Source organism: Calidris pugnax, unplaced genomic scaffold, assembly GCF_001431845.1.
Source record: "Calidris pugnax isolate Ruff unplaced genomic scaffold, ASM143184v1 scaffold188, whole genome shotgun sequence".
NCBI classification, from domain to species: domain Eukaryota; kingdom Metazoa; phylum Chordata; class Aves; order Charadriiformes; family Scolopacidae; genus Calidris; species Calidris pugnax.
Window position 1 is genome coordinate 3192231 of NW_015091257.1, and position 15574 is coordinate 3207804.

Here is a 15574-nt window from a genome sequence, read left to right on the forward strand (position 1 = left end):
CATGTACCCAAACTAGCTGTAAGTCCAGTCTTTCACAGCATTTGGTAACAGGACAGTTATGAGAGGTCAGTGATATTGTCACTCCATTTACTCATCTGGGTAAAAAAAAATGCAAGCTTTGACAAGATAGTACATACAGAAGATCATTAAAAGATCATAGAATCATAGAATCATAGAATGGTTAGGGTTGGAAGGGACCTCAAAGATCATCTAGTTCCAACCCCGCTGCCATGGGCAGGGACACCTCCCACTAGAGCAGGTTGCTCAGGAAAGCAAAGGAAAAGATTACTGAAGGGTCATTCCTGTTATAGACAGTCCTAATTTTATGAAGATATTGATCTGTCCATCATTCATCATCAAGAACAGACAGACATGAAGTTGTGGCCCTTGGGAATTGAATAAACAACTTTTTACATGATGAGAGTTAGCCAGTTATTAAATAATCATTTTTTTTATTGCTCTGTGACCAGACCAACAGATGTTGAACTGATGTCTGAGCTGCTGAAGAATATAAAGTGCCTTGGGCTGGAGGAAATAAATGTGCGGCAGCCATAAGAAAAGGGAAAGATGGAGGCCTGCAACCAAAATGGCATATCTCTGAGGAAACTCTGATGGCCAAAGAAGCAAGTAACTTGGAAAAAGGTCACCTGATTTGCATGGAAGTCTCATTCTGCCACTAATTTCTGCAAATAGATCAAGTCAGAGGAGTAAGTGTAATCATCTCCAAGCTGTTTATGAGTCAGAGATTAAAGTGGGCTGGTAGAGTGTGAAGTATGGAGGTGTGAGAAAAGAAAGCACTCTTCTGCGGCTGCTGTCAGATCCAGTATCTACCTGGCCATAGGCTGATTGCATTACAGAGGGAATGTAATACCCTTTGTATTCATCATAGCATTCATTTTTCAGTATTCTTTAGGTTTGTGTTTTACTGCAGTTGGCTAAGCCCTCCAGGAGCACCTTGACTTACGTTGGCCATAATTCACACCCCAAAAAAACCCTTAAAATATCCTCCATACTTTTCATGAACTTGAAAAAAAAAATAATCAGAAGTAACCTTTCTCATGTGTCCAAACCACTGCTGAGTACTAGCAAGTAACTTGAACAGATCCATGGCAGCTGTCTTGGACTAACAGCTGCCCAGAAGGAAAGAGTTTATATTGCTTTATATGTCCTTTCCCTTTTCAGCACTTTCAGCCCTGAGGATTTTGTCAGTAAACCAAGGAAAATATCTAAGAGTACAGTGACAATGAATAAATAATTTTTTTCCTTAATTCCCCAGCCAACCCACCCACCATACTCAAGAACTCTAGCCCTTTCTGGGCTGCGAGGTGAGGTATACATTCATCTCTATAACACAGTTTTCCCTCTGGTGGTTAGCATTCCTTTCCAATTCATATCCCAAAAATGTACAGTTACTATGCAAATAAATTTTGTTAACCAAGTCAGGAATGTGGCTAAGACGAAATTGAGGAGAGAAGAAGAAGGAAAAACAAAATGTCAAAATTCTTGGTGACTATCGAAAGTACAAAGCAGGTAGAAAGAGAAGGATGGATGCATTATGTTGGCACTGGCAATTTTATATTCAACCTCTTTATTGCTTTCATGATATATTCAGTTCATGAGGGATCTGATTCTCTGTTTGCTGTTCAGTTTTAAATCAGGTAATCAGGAAAGGTAATATCCATGTCCTTCACCATGCTAAATGAAGCAAGCCAACTTACATGGCAAGGCAGCAGATGATCTAGCAGACTTATTTACTCAAATATTTTAGGTTAGTCCTGTTTAATTTCCTAGTTCCTCACAAAAGTATTTCCTCACATTCCTAGCCAAAAGAAAGGTTTACGACAGCCAACAATCACTGCCCTGAAGGAGCACACAGACTTTGCTGCTGGTCAGCACTTCCACATGTGTGAGATGAGCTAAGGAACAGCAGGAGATGTCCCAGTGTGACCAACGTTAACCAGGAATAAGTTTCAGAACATGTGCTCCTGTGCACAGCATCAGCAAGGACGTGGTGCGGACACTGATCATTTTAAAATACACTGTCCCATACCCTGAAATGCTTCCAGAATATCTGACCCTACTCTGAAAAAGCACAGCATCTCCAGACCTAGCCAGTGAATCTTTTGGTGTTTGGTGCACTCAACTCTAAAATCACACACACATACAGACACAGAAAAAAAAATCATCCAGCAAAGGCTTTGCTGGTAAAAGCACTGCAGGAGGAACTCTCAGCCTTCCAGAAGCTATAAAAGCAAAACTTTTGAAATTAATAGATGCCTCTTTTCATCATGCTTTAATAGTCTCCATTATTTAGCTAGTTATCCATCTTGTCCCAAAGCATATTTCCATGTTTGGTCATTTAGCAGCCCCTCTGAGATTTGCAATCCCTCTAGGATTTGCTGTGATGCTGTCAGCAATTACATGCATTACTGGTGCCAGACCACATTTACTCATTCTCAGCATCCCAGCCCTTTTCAGCTTCTGAATTTGGGGCCTTTCTCCCCAGGAACTGCTGGGGAGTCCCCAGGACTCTCCTGGGCTGGCAGAGCTGCCAGCTTCCATCTTCTTTGCTAAACTCAGATTTACCACTCCATCCCCTCAGTTCCAAACATGGCTCCTTCTTTTAATTTTTTATTCTCTGCTTTCTGTGCTGGCTGAAGTTGCTTTAAGCTACTGGTCCCCATCACTTATTTTTTTTAAAAAAAAAAAAAAAAAAAGAAAAGATGCTAAGTACCTTAAATGAAGTGCCCCTAAATTTGACCCTCAAGTGAATTCTGCAAAGGTTAGCCCTCATGACTGCTGTAAATGCAGCTGCCTGGAAAGGCCAGTCCCATGACCTATTTTAAACACACAATCACTGATTCATGGCAGAAATCTCATTATGGACATTCATTTTTATTGAAGAACTGCTGAGCAGCGGATAACAGCCTATCTTCAAATTAAATCCAGTTCAATAAATAGTGCAAAATTAAATCATTCAATGTCGGGTCTGCCTTGAGCTATACTTAAGCCCGGTGCATGATTAACAGATTAGAATGTGAAAAAAAGCAGCTTAATCTGTCTGCTGCAGAGATACTTTTATTCCCCTGTGCTGCAGATTGTTTTATCTCTAGATACTACAACAGTCGAGCTCTGCCTGTAGGTCTCAGCAGATGGTGTGGCTAGAGGAGCACTGAATTTCCAATTTATCATGAGACCTGGATATTTATGTTGTGTCCTTTTAATGATAATACTGTTTTCAGTTCTTGCAAAGAGCTATGTATTTGCCCTTATTATATTTATTACAGTAGTATTTCCAGTCAAGATCAACACAGACAAACAAGTGCTGAGAGGCTCAGACATGGGAAATGACTGGTCCCAGGCCATGATGTAGTTCAGTTTAAAGAAAAAGCAATGGCATCCAGATAGCTTGAGTCCTACTCTAATGCCTTATCTGTAATAGCACACTATGCAGCTGTCACTTATCCTTTGAATTAGCACTTTATATTAGGACATTTAAATCCTAAATGCTCCTGATGATGAACTTAAATTAATTAACAAAGCTGACATTCCCAACTTTAATTTTCTTAAGTGGAGTCTGTTTGTTGTTTGTTTTTTTTTTTTTTTTTCCTGATGATGAACTTAAATTAATTAACAAAGCTGACATTCCCAACTTTAATTTTCTTAAGGGGGTGTGTTTTTTTTTTTTTTTTTTTTTTTTTTTTGATAAGGCTGCAAAGCTATATCACTACACCGCTGCACTTAAAATAAAACTAACTATAGTAGGTTAATACAAGGTTCAATCCAATAGTATATAAACTGAGTTTTTCCAGTATGGCAGCAGCATATGTCACTTTCAGCAGAAACAGAGAGGTGAGAGTGCTCAGCATTTTGCAGGATGAAGCCATTATATACTTGCAATATTCCATACACTGCATCTAGTGCTCGTGACAAAGAGTATCAGGCACACACAGTGGGACTGTGCTCAGCTGCCTGGAATATCACCGCACAGTCTTTGGCACCTAAATAACCAGAACATCACTAGCAGCATTTGCATTTCATATCTGCAACTTACATAAATATAGGGGCATATCAGAATACCAATGAGACACACTAGCATATTCATATATTTTGAAACATCAAAAAAAAAACCCCTGCTGTACCCGGTGGTGTTCTGCAGTCTGCTCCAATACCCACCCTCATTTATGCCAGCTACTTCCATCAGATGTTTCCTGCCAAAATGCCTGAACAAATTAGAAAGCTGCTGGCACAGGTGATTTTTCAAATTGAGCAGGGGGATTTTAATTTAGTAATTCTTTTAAATGACCAACCTAACACCCTCAAATGCCCATGTGGGCTTGCAAGCTGTGCGGCCGAGTCAGACTGTTTCCTCGGGTACAGAATCCCAATGCCAGCCAGCCTGCGCCAGCTGTAAAGGCAGTGTGGGCTAATGAGCAGGGCGATAGCACATCACCTGTAGCTGCTAAGGCACAGGCTTCTGAGAAGAGAAAAGCTGGCCCAGGAATAAGTTTATATGTCAGATGGTTTCCTTTTGGTAAGCTTTCATGCCATTTTCCTCTATCAAGATTTCAGAAATGAGTCAGGTAATCCATGACCCAATTTTAAACAGGAAGGTTACTCCACTTGCTATGTTACCAAAAAGCAAGAATTGTCATCTGGTTTTATGTAATACTAAGGAAAAACAGTTGGGTTTAATTGTGTTTTTCCAATGAATTTTGGGTTGACAAGCTTATGATTCTTGCAGCTGCATCCAGAGTCACCTTCTGAGGATGCTGCTTCTGGACTGATGCAGGCTAATGCAGAAAGGGATGATGTAAGGAGCAGACAGAGCTAATACAGGCAGGAGAACTGCAAGGTACAGACAGGAAACACCTTTTCTGGTTTTGTTATTAAGTAATTTGTCTTAATCTGTTCTAAAAGCTATGTTAGTCAAAGAGTGACTGAGAAAACAGGTTCATTTTTATTCCTGAACTGCAAAATTATGCATTTTAAAATTATAATAGAAAGAGAGCAGTCCAGTTTGATTAGCAAATTAATTGGGATGGAAATATTAGCCATGCCCTGTTTCATTTGGTCTGGGTTTTTCCCAAACTGAAATAGATAAACCTGTTTTGAATTTTAAAATCCTTTCACACTTTTTATTTCCTGTAAATACTGCTTAACATGTTTTGGATTACAGTGGAAATCTGCATATTTTTTCAGCTGAGAATCTATCTACTTACCTATTGATTGCTCATGAGGGTACTGATGACTGATGAACATCCATCATTTGAAAACTTGAGACTCGTCACTATAATCTGTTAAACATATCAAATAGTTTTGACTATCTTCGCATTCAATAGCAGCAGAAATTGAGACAGACAGCATTCAGCAAAGCCACACAGTTTGGTGTTGACGCCGGTTTTACTTTCATCATGAGTCAGTTGGAAGCATCGCGATTTAAATCAGGAAAGACGTTAAACACGTTCTATTTGAGCGCATGATTGGACAGAAGGAATTGTGGTCGAATCAGTAAAACTGCATCCTGCAACTTGTCAGGCTGGAACTCAGATCACAGGGAGCTCTTACTTGGGCCATATAGGGGAGTGCGAGAAGGAAAACAGGTCTCCTAACACAAACACAGATAATTTTAATTAGTTTAATTGTTTTTACAGGAGCCCTTTAAAGAGAAATGCAATTTTTTTAGGACTCCCACAGGATAAAGATAAATTAACTGAGTAAATAGACACAGGGTATCTTAGATCCCAGACAAGACATTTAAGCAAACTGATCTATTTGGCTTCCTTGCAGAGTAACTGTCAAGCTTCCCCCTGAGCAATCCCTGAGCAATCCCTAAGCATCGTCTGAACTCTTAAAGACAGTAAAGCCAAACTACTGTGAAAAGTGGTGATTTAGATTTCCCTGCGAAATCTTTTTGCCAGTAGGGCAAGGTGTGGTACATGAAAGCCCAAGGTAATCTTGAATTGAGAGAGTTCATGCTGTAAATTAGGGGGGGGGAAAAAGAGTTTTATAAGAAGAGCGATAAACAAAATGAATCAAGAATGAAGGTACTGAGATAAAAGAGTTTTCCAAAGTACTGTGCACAGCTGGGTTGACTGCTATCTTTGATGACTGTCAGTAAGTCAGGACGTCAGGGCGCAGGACAGCTGGAAAAGGACCATGTGTTCCTGACCTGGTCTGTGTATTCAGGAGGTGTCCCTCAGGAGATGACTCAAGCCAGAGTCTCAAAGGAGGTCCTCAGTGTTCAGCAGGTGAAAGGCTGCTATGGCTGAGTTACTCGAGAGGCCAGGTGATACTGCTGCTAAGAACCACCTTTATTTGAAGTCACAGCATAGACTGAGCTTGGATGAAAAACATTTGGAAGTCCTTTCACTAAGACTGAGTAAACCATGACTCTTCATGGTGGAGAAGTTACTTGAGTCAGCCCCGATTATCAAGAGGACACCCCACTCCCTTTGCAAAACAACTGTGGGTGCATCAAGGAGACTCAGAGAAGATATGCCCTTGCCATGTTCATGTTATGCTTGTGTTATACTCTGGGGGTCCGAGGGTGTGGACTAAGCCTTGCAAGGCAATAACCCACTAGTATATTCCCATTCTTTTAGCAATTATTAGTGAGTACAGGTGGGAGAGCCTGGTCCTTACAGCAGCAAGTCAGCTCAGATGTAGGTGGGTGTCCAGCATATCCCTCAAAGCGACTCTTGGCAAACTATGAAAGGCAAGAGAACAGAAAATTGTCAGTTACCAAGTGTCAGGTCCCTGAGGGCACCCACAGACCCCACTGTCCCTGTCTAGCCCACCCTGAGTCCCCCCTTCCCTGCCCACAGCCCAGGACTCCATTTCAGCCCAGCTTGGAACTGTCGGTCAGAAAAGGCCCAAATCAAAGTTACCTTGCTTGAGATGATAACTTATTTTCATCAGAACTCTGATGCTGTGGCAACAATTTCAAAGACTTAAAATATTCAAAAAATTTAGTAAAATTTCCTGCCTGTTTTTACCAGCAGTCTTGCAGTGTTTTCAGAGGGTGTTTCCAACGGCACACTGAAGGGGAAATCACGAAAAAAGTACCCCGAACAGTAAAACCACAAAGTATGGCAATTTGTCAAAACGAGATACAAAATAGGGGCTTCCTTCCCTTTCACCCCAGTATCAAAACAAATGTGAAAAGCTCCTGCCTGGGCAGCTGCTTCAGCCTCAGGCGGGTAAATGCTCTTCCCCAGAGGTTGCATGACCAGACCACCCAGCAAGAGGATAAACAAAAAAACCTGTAGGCAAGAGGAATGAAGATAAGTGAAGGAAGGACAACTGAAAAAACAACAAAGAAAAAATTACAGCAAAGGAGACTACGATAAAGTTTCCTGTAAGCAGAGCAGAGGTATAGGGAGTTCGAATACATGCTGGTGAACCTCATGGCCAGCAAGCTGGAGCTTGTTCAGTCCTACCACCAGTAATGTCTACATGCTCTTCTCCTTAAAACCAAGTCTGGCAGCTAATAAATGATGCAGGAAGCCTGCCTCGGTGGACGGTAATTCCAGCGGGTGCAGAGACCAGGTTTTCCCAGAACACTTCTGTAGTCAGCCCAAAGGCGATAGGCAGAATGAGCAGGATTTCTTCTGGGAGGAGGACGTGAGGAGCATTGCAGAAACTGGGATCAGCACTGAGATTAGCTTGAAGCTTTCAGGCTGCAATTAGATACTTTCTGTTTGAGCTGCATGGTTCAAATTAATTTGCACAGCAGCTCTGCAATTGCATGTAATTTTTGTTGTTGTTGTTCAGCTAGAACACTGGTTATCTCGCATTTGTAAATCAGCCGGTATCTCCTGTACTGACCTTTTACCTTGTGGTTTTCTTCTGTTCACCCACTTGTTTAATGAGTTGGGTTTGTGGGTTTTCTCTTCATTTTTCTGATAGGTATTATAAGAGTGAAGCTACTGTGAGAGCAGAAGAGCGGATGATTTCCGTGCTAAAGTTTTAGTAAATTTTGTGAGACCAATTTTCACAGTTATATAAAACCTAAATTTGCATTAAATTGTCTATATATCTAAAGCAGCAAAGAGCCTGACAATTAACATTTGCATACCAAAAACTGCCCAGAGAAAATTTAAGCAGTCCCTCTTTCACAGAAAACTTGTGAAGGCATTTTGTCCTGACCACTTTTCTTCTGTCAGGGTTCGGATACCCAATGCATCCTTTACTCCCAGCGAAGCTCGGTCCTGACAGTGAGAAGTGCAGGTAGTAGGCCCTTGTCCTGGGACTGCAAGACAGCAGTTCCTTGTTCCTGTCCTTGTTCTGCAGCTTTGAGAAGCTCTTACCTCTGACAACCACAAACTTGATAGTGTGAGTAGGAGTAAAATATCTGTGACAGTTGATGTGAATGTCAATGCAGTTGTCTCTGTTGCAGGGGTTCTCAGGCATGCATGGGTATGCACACAACGCGGGCACGTCCTACCAGGAAACGTCCTACCTGTGAGCGTCCTACCAGGAAACTTCCTGTTGTCCTCACAGACAAATAACACAGCTTCCAAATTTTCGTATAATAAACTATACGTAGTCAAAGTTTACTTTAAACCTTAACCATGAAGTTTTCCCTTTAAAATTATTGACGTCTAGCAGCTTATGATCATTTCAGTTGGGCCTGTACTCCCAGAGACCTCTGTTTAGGAGGCACAAAATGAAATGGTGGCACTGGGCCCCTAGGCAGGGTTCTCCTGCAGAGCCTGAGGAAGTGTGGTTAGCCAGTGTGCAAGTTCTTTATTGATAAAGGTTGCAGTCAAACCAAAATAGTTTTCATCTAGTGTTTTAAGCATATGGATGCATCACTAAATAAATGGTGTGCTGCAGCTGCGTAGCATAAGCTATGATCCCTTTGGCCAAGTTTCGTAAAGCTTGTAATGAAGGCCCAAAGCAAGAGACTACCACCAATTTTTACAACTGTTGCACTCATTAGACATCTGGGAAATAAAGAAATTATGGGCTGCTGACAACCATTCAAGTTGGGAAACTCCAATTAACAGCATAACAAACCCAGGGAAGACTTCCTCATTAATAACTAGTAATGACAGCCAGGGAGCTAAACCGGTTCCCAGAGGCTCCAGGAACCCAGGGGTTTCCCAGAATTGCTACTTTTTTTGCCCTCTAACATTTTCCTCATAAAAGTTAGATCATCTGGCACAAGTATATACAATAAAATATTTCAAGTGAATTCTACATTCTAGCATTTGTCTTTCTCCCGTACAGGCACAGTAGTGTCTCCTGGAAATCATTTAGATCAGAAATTCTGAATTTACAAAATGATCTTTAGAAAACTTGACGGGACACGTTAACAAAGTAGGTAGAGTGGTTGAGCACTTGCCATTTTCATTTGCATATGCCATTACAGATTTGTGCATAAGACTGAAATCAATAAAAAGGCAAAAAGATTCTCAGTCCAAAAATTATATTCTGTGCATGAAAGCATCGCTGTATGAAGGCACAGGAGAGCTGTAAGTATTGTCTAACAATGGCTGTCAGAGGGGCCTTTTGGGGAAAAAAAAAATCCCCAGCTAAAAATAGGTCTCAAATTTTCTAGTTCATTTCTTTGCTTGACTGAACTGTAAGAGATTTAGTTCCCTAATTATACCGACACAATGGCTTAACTTGTTGAGTTGCAAAAGTTTGCTGTTATTCTTAATCAGCACCTCTAATTCAGCAATAGTGAGTCTGCGGCAATGACAGAAAACAGCAAAAGATTCACAGTTTCTGCCATTAAAAATAATTATTTCCCACACATTTTAGTTTTGAGGCACTTCTTGTATTTGAAGCTGTGAGACCCTGAACACATTACCATCGGAATAATTTTTCTTCTGCAGCTACTGTAAATTGCCAGGCAGCGGGAGGCTCAACGGAGGTGCTGGCTATTCATGTAGCCTAAGCCCATTTCTGGGTTGTGAGATGACTGTCTCACTGCTAATGGGGTAACAGAGCACACTCTGCAGGGGAAAGGCTTAAAGATTTCAAATTAGAGTCATCCTTGAGTTGGATTGCAGAATAGGTGTTTTCTTCTTTCATTGTTACTGATTTACCTGAATTTCCACTGTTATAAATAACAATAGATTTTTCCTTGTGAACTTCGTCTTGAGCCTCAACAAATTCATATACTTGCTTTGTTCCACCTTCCACTGCCTGCTTTTTCTTGTTGCATTTCCTAATAGCGTTTTCTATCACCCTCAATGAGGGCATTATCTTCTTTTCTTAGAGGAAGTTAGAGGCACTCACAAGATCACTGATGACATAAAAGGGACCGTGATTTAAATTTATAAAAAACTATGCTTTCAATTTTTTTTTTTTTGCCATTTCAATACCCAGGTACCACATTCTTGGAAAAGCCATGCCTTGGAAGACCAGAGAAGCCAGCTAAGAGCACAGACAATCTCCCCTCTGACATTTACAGTGTAGAACATTAGGAAAAGGTTCATCTTTAAAAATCAGAAGTGGAAATGAAATGTATCTACTTCTCTTGGCTACAGAAGAGCTCTCCTAGCTGGGTACCCCTCAGGCTGCTGCAGCCAGTCTGGCGATGCTGGCCAGTGCTGTCAAGCATCCCTTAGCCCAAAAGCAGGCTGCAGTGCTGGATTCGGCTTCATCTGAACACCCCACCAGTCGTGCTCTGTGCCTGGCTCTTACATCAGGCAGCGGAGAGCAGCAGCACACTTACCTTTACAGCTTGGCCAGTTCTCAGCTAAGAGTAACTGGAGAAATATGGGAGAGGGGAGTGAGGAACATAACCTCCTCCCTTCCAATTCCACATGATCCCCAATCTCAACTGCCAGCTCCCCTCAGTCCAGAGGGGCACTGAGGGGTCTCGTACCCTCCCACTGCCCCTGCTCTTTTGCAGAGAGGGTGGTAGGATTTGCACAGTGACTCCTTGATTATGTGACCCAACACCTGAAGCTGTACACCTTCCTTCTCTCAAATCAGCCCACAGAGAACTGGACTTGTGCCAATTTAACTAGGAGTACACTGACCAAGACACTCATGAACGCCACAGTTTTCCTGCCCTATTTCCTCATATTTCTTGCAGATACTCATGAGAGACTTCCGAGGTATGTGCAGAGAGCAGAATTACCACCTTCTGCCTGTGGCTTTGCATCTGAAGTCCCTTCCACCTGGCTGCTCACCAGCCCCTAGGTTAGAAGTCTTCTCTCCTCTGGTCTAACTTTCCACTTTCTTCATAGCCTATAAATTTCCACCAAGTGCCTCAAAACTTCTGTGATATTTTTGACCTTCTGTAGATCCTCAATCTCTGTTCTGCTTTTGGGGGAACTCCACTGCAAAAAATCCCTTCTGTATTGGCCATCCCTCCTGGACTGGCTTGTCCATCCCGCTGTTCTTAAAGTGTCCCTTCTGAAATGTGGGCTATTAAGACTGGTTTCACATGTGAAACACATGGTACTGCACATGTTGAAACATCTGATGACAAAGCAACTTCAAAACTAAAAATGCTGTCCTAGTTTGTTGGCTTCTTGAAGCTTTTTAAGCTGCCATTAACCACGGACTTCCTTTTGGCTGAAGCCTGTGACTGACAGTATCTGCAAGCAGAGCACTCATTAACAGCCAGGATGTTTGGGGGTGGTGCTCCCTGTGCAAAGCATATTTAATTTTATCAGCTAATCAAGCTATTTTTAAGCACAAGGCACTCTTTGAAAATGACAAGAGCATGCGAGAACGAAAGATGGCTAGATATAGAGGCAACTATTTCTATTTTGAAACCTCTGCTGAGAAAATAAAAATGATGCTGAGGCTGAAATGTGGCATTCCAGCATTTACTGTCTCTCTTGTCAGTAGAAGTACCGTGGGAGACGGAAGAGCAAAAATTAAGTCAGAGAGATAATACACAGGAAGCCAATGTTATGTTAGATTAAAAACAGCCAGTGCTCTCAGTGACAAGCTTGGAAACTAGAAAGGAAATACTGCTGTACTCAACTATGCAGAACATTTTATGCCACCTTTTTTTTTCCTGCTTTATAAAATAACATAAAGCACAGAAATATCCCCAAGGAATGGCAAAAGCTAGATGCCAAATGGGCAGACTGCTTCACAGATCAATGAACAAGAACCTGGCTCCCTCTCTTGGGTAGTGAACTGTCCTGCTTTTGGAAGGAGATGCAGAAGATCATCTGTATATGTAAATGGTGTCTTTACGGTTCACAGAAAAAGCCTAGGTAAATCATCCCCCTTATCTGTGCTGAAGAGAGAACAAATGAATACAGAACTGAAAAGTGAGAAAAACGAAAGCCGGTCTCTTCCCAGCTGTATTCGGACCAGCAATCCGCTCCCCAAAGCTGAAATTGGGTGCTTCTCGTGGTCCCTCAGGAAGGCTGGAGCTCGGCGATTTCCAGCCTAGCTCAGGCACCCACCCGCTGGGTGGCAGAATGAATACCAGCTTTGCTGGAATCTCCCCATGCCAAAAAAGCCCTAACCCAAACCAACCAGAGTAAATACTTACAGGCTAATCCTCTTTCAGTGGAGGAACTGATGTGAAGGTGCAGAACAAAACATCTACTGTGATTCTTTTTTGGTTAGATAATCTTTTAAGAACTACCTGCATTTTTATCTCAGTCAAGATGTAGACTGTGGTAAAGTGATTTGCATCTTTCACTTTTTCCACAACAGGTGCTACAGAAGTTTGTAGCTCCATTGTCTGAAAAAAAAATGTGTAGCACATATGTAGTTTTATTTCTACAATTTCTCATTTGTCTGGCAGGCTGTCTTACTCTGGAGGTGTTTCATTCTTTTCAAGACACTAGCTAGGCAGGTTTCAGACCTTGATTTTAGTTTTTAGACAAGTACGTATCATAGAAACCAAAACAAAATTAGTTACAGTAACACATGTTGTGCTGTGGCTCCTTTGTCAGCGATGGTGTTGATGCTACACACAACTCAGCATTTGTCTTACAAAAGGGAAACCCCAGCAGCTCAGAGTTATCCATTCTCATCTGCACTCAGGATCCCATCTTGGTAAATCCTCCAAAATTTTGCAGGATACCATAGAAGTCAGAGTCATAGAATATCTCGAGTTGGAAGGGACCCATAAGGATTATAGAGTCCAACTCCCTGCTCCTTTCAGGACTACCTAAAACTAAACCATAGGACTAAGGGTGTCATTCAGGGACTCCTTCAACTCCAATAGGCTTGGTGCTGTGACCGCTTCCCTGGGGAGCCTGTTCTGGTCACCGACCACCCTTGTAGTGAAGAACCTTTTCCTAATGTCCAATCTGAACTTCCCCTGATGCAGCCTCCGTCCATTTCCTTGTGTTGTATCACTGGTCAACTACCCTGGAGATACCTCTTCAAAATACTAGATGTGCATGTTCTTTGAATAGGTGAAGGCAAGTGTGGTTTTATTCTGTCATCCTCCTGTACTTGCTTAATGGTCTGGATGAAATCCTGGTCTTTACAGAGACAGAGCTGAAACTCAGGCTGGTGTATCTTGTTTAAAAGCCCAAATCCCTGATGAATATGTATGTTGAGGCAGAATTTCTTTTCCAATGCCATCATTTCTACATTCTTCTACATGCTCGGGAGCCTACAAGTCTTGTTTGGCACCATCTCCTCACTCAGCACGCCATAAACTGCAGGAAGCCCAGTCTTTAACACTTACTTTACAGAGGTCAAGTAAAGCATTAGCAGGCAGACTGCTGGCTCACCACCTGGACAGAAGTGTGCTTTTTTTCTTGCATTGCTTTATGTTCCTCATATGTTGCCCAATAAATGTGAAATAAGATTGTTGTTTGGTGTGTAGACATTCAGACAGAAAAATGTGCAGCAGTTGCAGACTCTATCTATATATTTTTGCTGCAGAAGGGACATTTTTAGAACCTATGTAACTTGCGAGTCATTTCTGTGTCCCGTTGTAGGTGATATTGTTGACTAAGGTTGTGTCATGTGGCTTACTACAAGCAAATAGGTACCCCATAGACTGCTCCACGAGTCTAAACATCACACACGGAGGGTGAGAATTGTGTTATCCTTCCTGAATTTTCATTCTGCATGCCGTACTTAAATATTAGCACTGTTTTACAGAGGAAGGCATCCATTGCCTAGAGGTTAGGACAGTCAGCACCCCTTGCTACAGTCAGCAGGACAGGGACATTGCTTTCCTGCCAGGCATGTGTGTTAACTAGGAGTATGGATCGTGGTCCATTGCTTTATGTGAATATATTGGAATAGGCTGAATATTGGGATGGGTGAATATTGGAATAGGCTGCCGAGGGAAGTGGTTGAGGCACCATCCCTGAAGGTGTTCAAAAGACAGGTTGACATGGTTCTCAAGAATATGGTTTAGTGAATTATTTTTTTTTATTGCTTATTTCTTATTTATTTTTTTGTCAGAGTTAGGTTGATGGTTGGACTAGATGATCTTTATGGTCCCTTCCAATCTAGATGATTCTATGATTCTATGTGAGCATCTACGATTCTATGATTCTATGTGAGCATCTTCCAACGTCTGTACCGTTCAAGGTCTCTTGAGGTTGTATATATGAATTTAAAATCCTGAAGTCAACCTCTTGTTGACTCTCCATCCCACGAGAGATTTATTTAAGCTAATCTTAGATGTCTAAAAGAACTAGAAGTCTAAGTGGGAGCTGGTAACGTTATGCTCCTAATAAAGAGAAGGGTTATCAGAAGGCTATCAGACACCCAAGACAGGTTGGATGTCCCACCGTGGGTGCCCATTTCTTCCTACCAGCTGCAAAGGGTGACCAGCTCAGACAGACACGAAACTTTTAGATGCATAAACTGGAGCAATGAGACACGAAGGAGACGTCCGCATCCCATCGGCAGGCACACACAGACAAAAGCCTGGCTGAGAAACCCCGCAGCGTTTCAGAAACCGAACTGCAGCTTTTCAGAAACCTGCTGCAGATTTGAAGAGCTGTCATCCCTCCTAAAAATACATTTGCACCTCCTTTTCGCTCCTGTGCCGTGGTCTTTCTCTTGGAGACCCGGTAGACAACAGGACCAAACGTTCCTCCTCGGGTCAGCAGTGCCAGCTGCTCGGTCCCTGTCCTGGCCGACAACGTGCCTCCTCTGCGGTGCGCCCTTTCCCGGGCGGGGGTGACTCCCGAGGTGCCGAGCCCGCCCCTCCGGCCCTGTCCGGGGGAGGGAAGGAGAGAGGGGAGGGAGGGAAGGAGGGAGGGAGGCCGGGCGAGGGGCGGCCCGGCTCCCCGCACCGCGACAAGCAGCGGCAGCACCGGCGGCAGCCCGCGTCCCGCCGGCGGCGGGGGCAGGTGCGGGAGCTTCCGCGTGGCGCTGCGAGGAGGAGGAGGAGGAGGAGAAGACGAAGGAGGAGGAGGCGGGGGCGAAGGCGGGCGGGCAGCCCCGAGCCTGTCCGGCGTGCCCGTGGGCGTGCTCCCCGGCGGGGAGGGCCGCCGGCAGCCCACACCCCCCCGCCGCCGGCGCCGCTAACTTTGCCTCTCGGCCGAGAGCCGCTCTCCGGCAGCCAGAGGGTCGGCGGAGCCCCGGCTGCCCGGAGCCGCCTCCCCCCGCCATGAAGGGCCGCCGGCGGTGGCGGTGGCGGGGGGAGCACCGGCGG

The 15574-nt window shown here is 43.3% G+C and overlaps 1 protein-coding gene across 1 annotated transcript in view; it reads left to right on the plus strand.

Annotated features, from left to right (window-relative positions):
• Positions 1–15574, plus strand: part of CHST7 (carbohydrate (N-acetylglucosamine 6-O) sulfotransferase 7) — a 33300-nt gene that overhangs the window by 16389 nt on the left and 1337 nt on the right. Inside the window, exon 2 of the mRNA XM_014960169.1 lies at positions 14983–15269. Within this exon, the coding sequence (XP_014815655.1) occupies positions 14983–15269 (287 nt within the window). The remainder of the gene's footprint in view (positions 1–14982; positions 15270–15574) is intronic.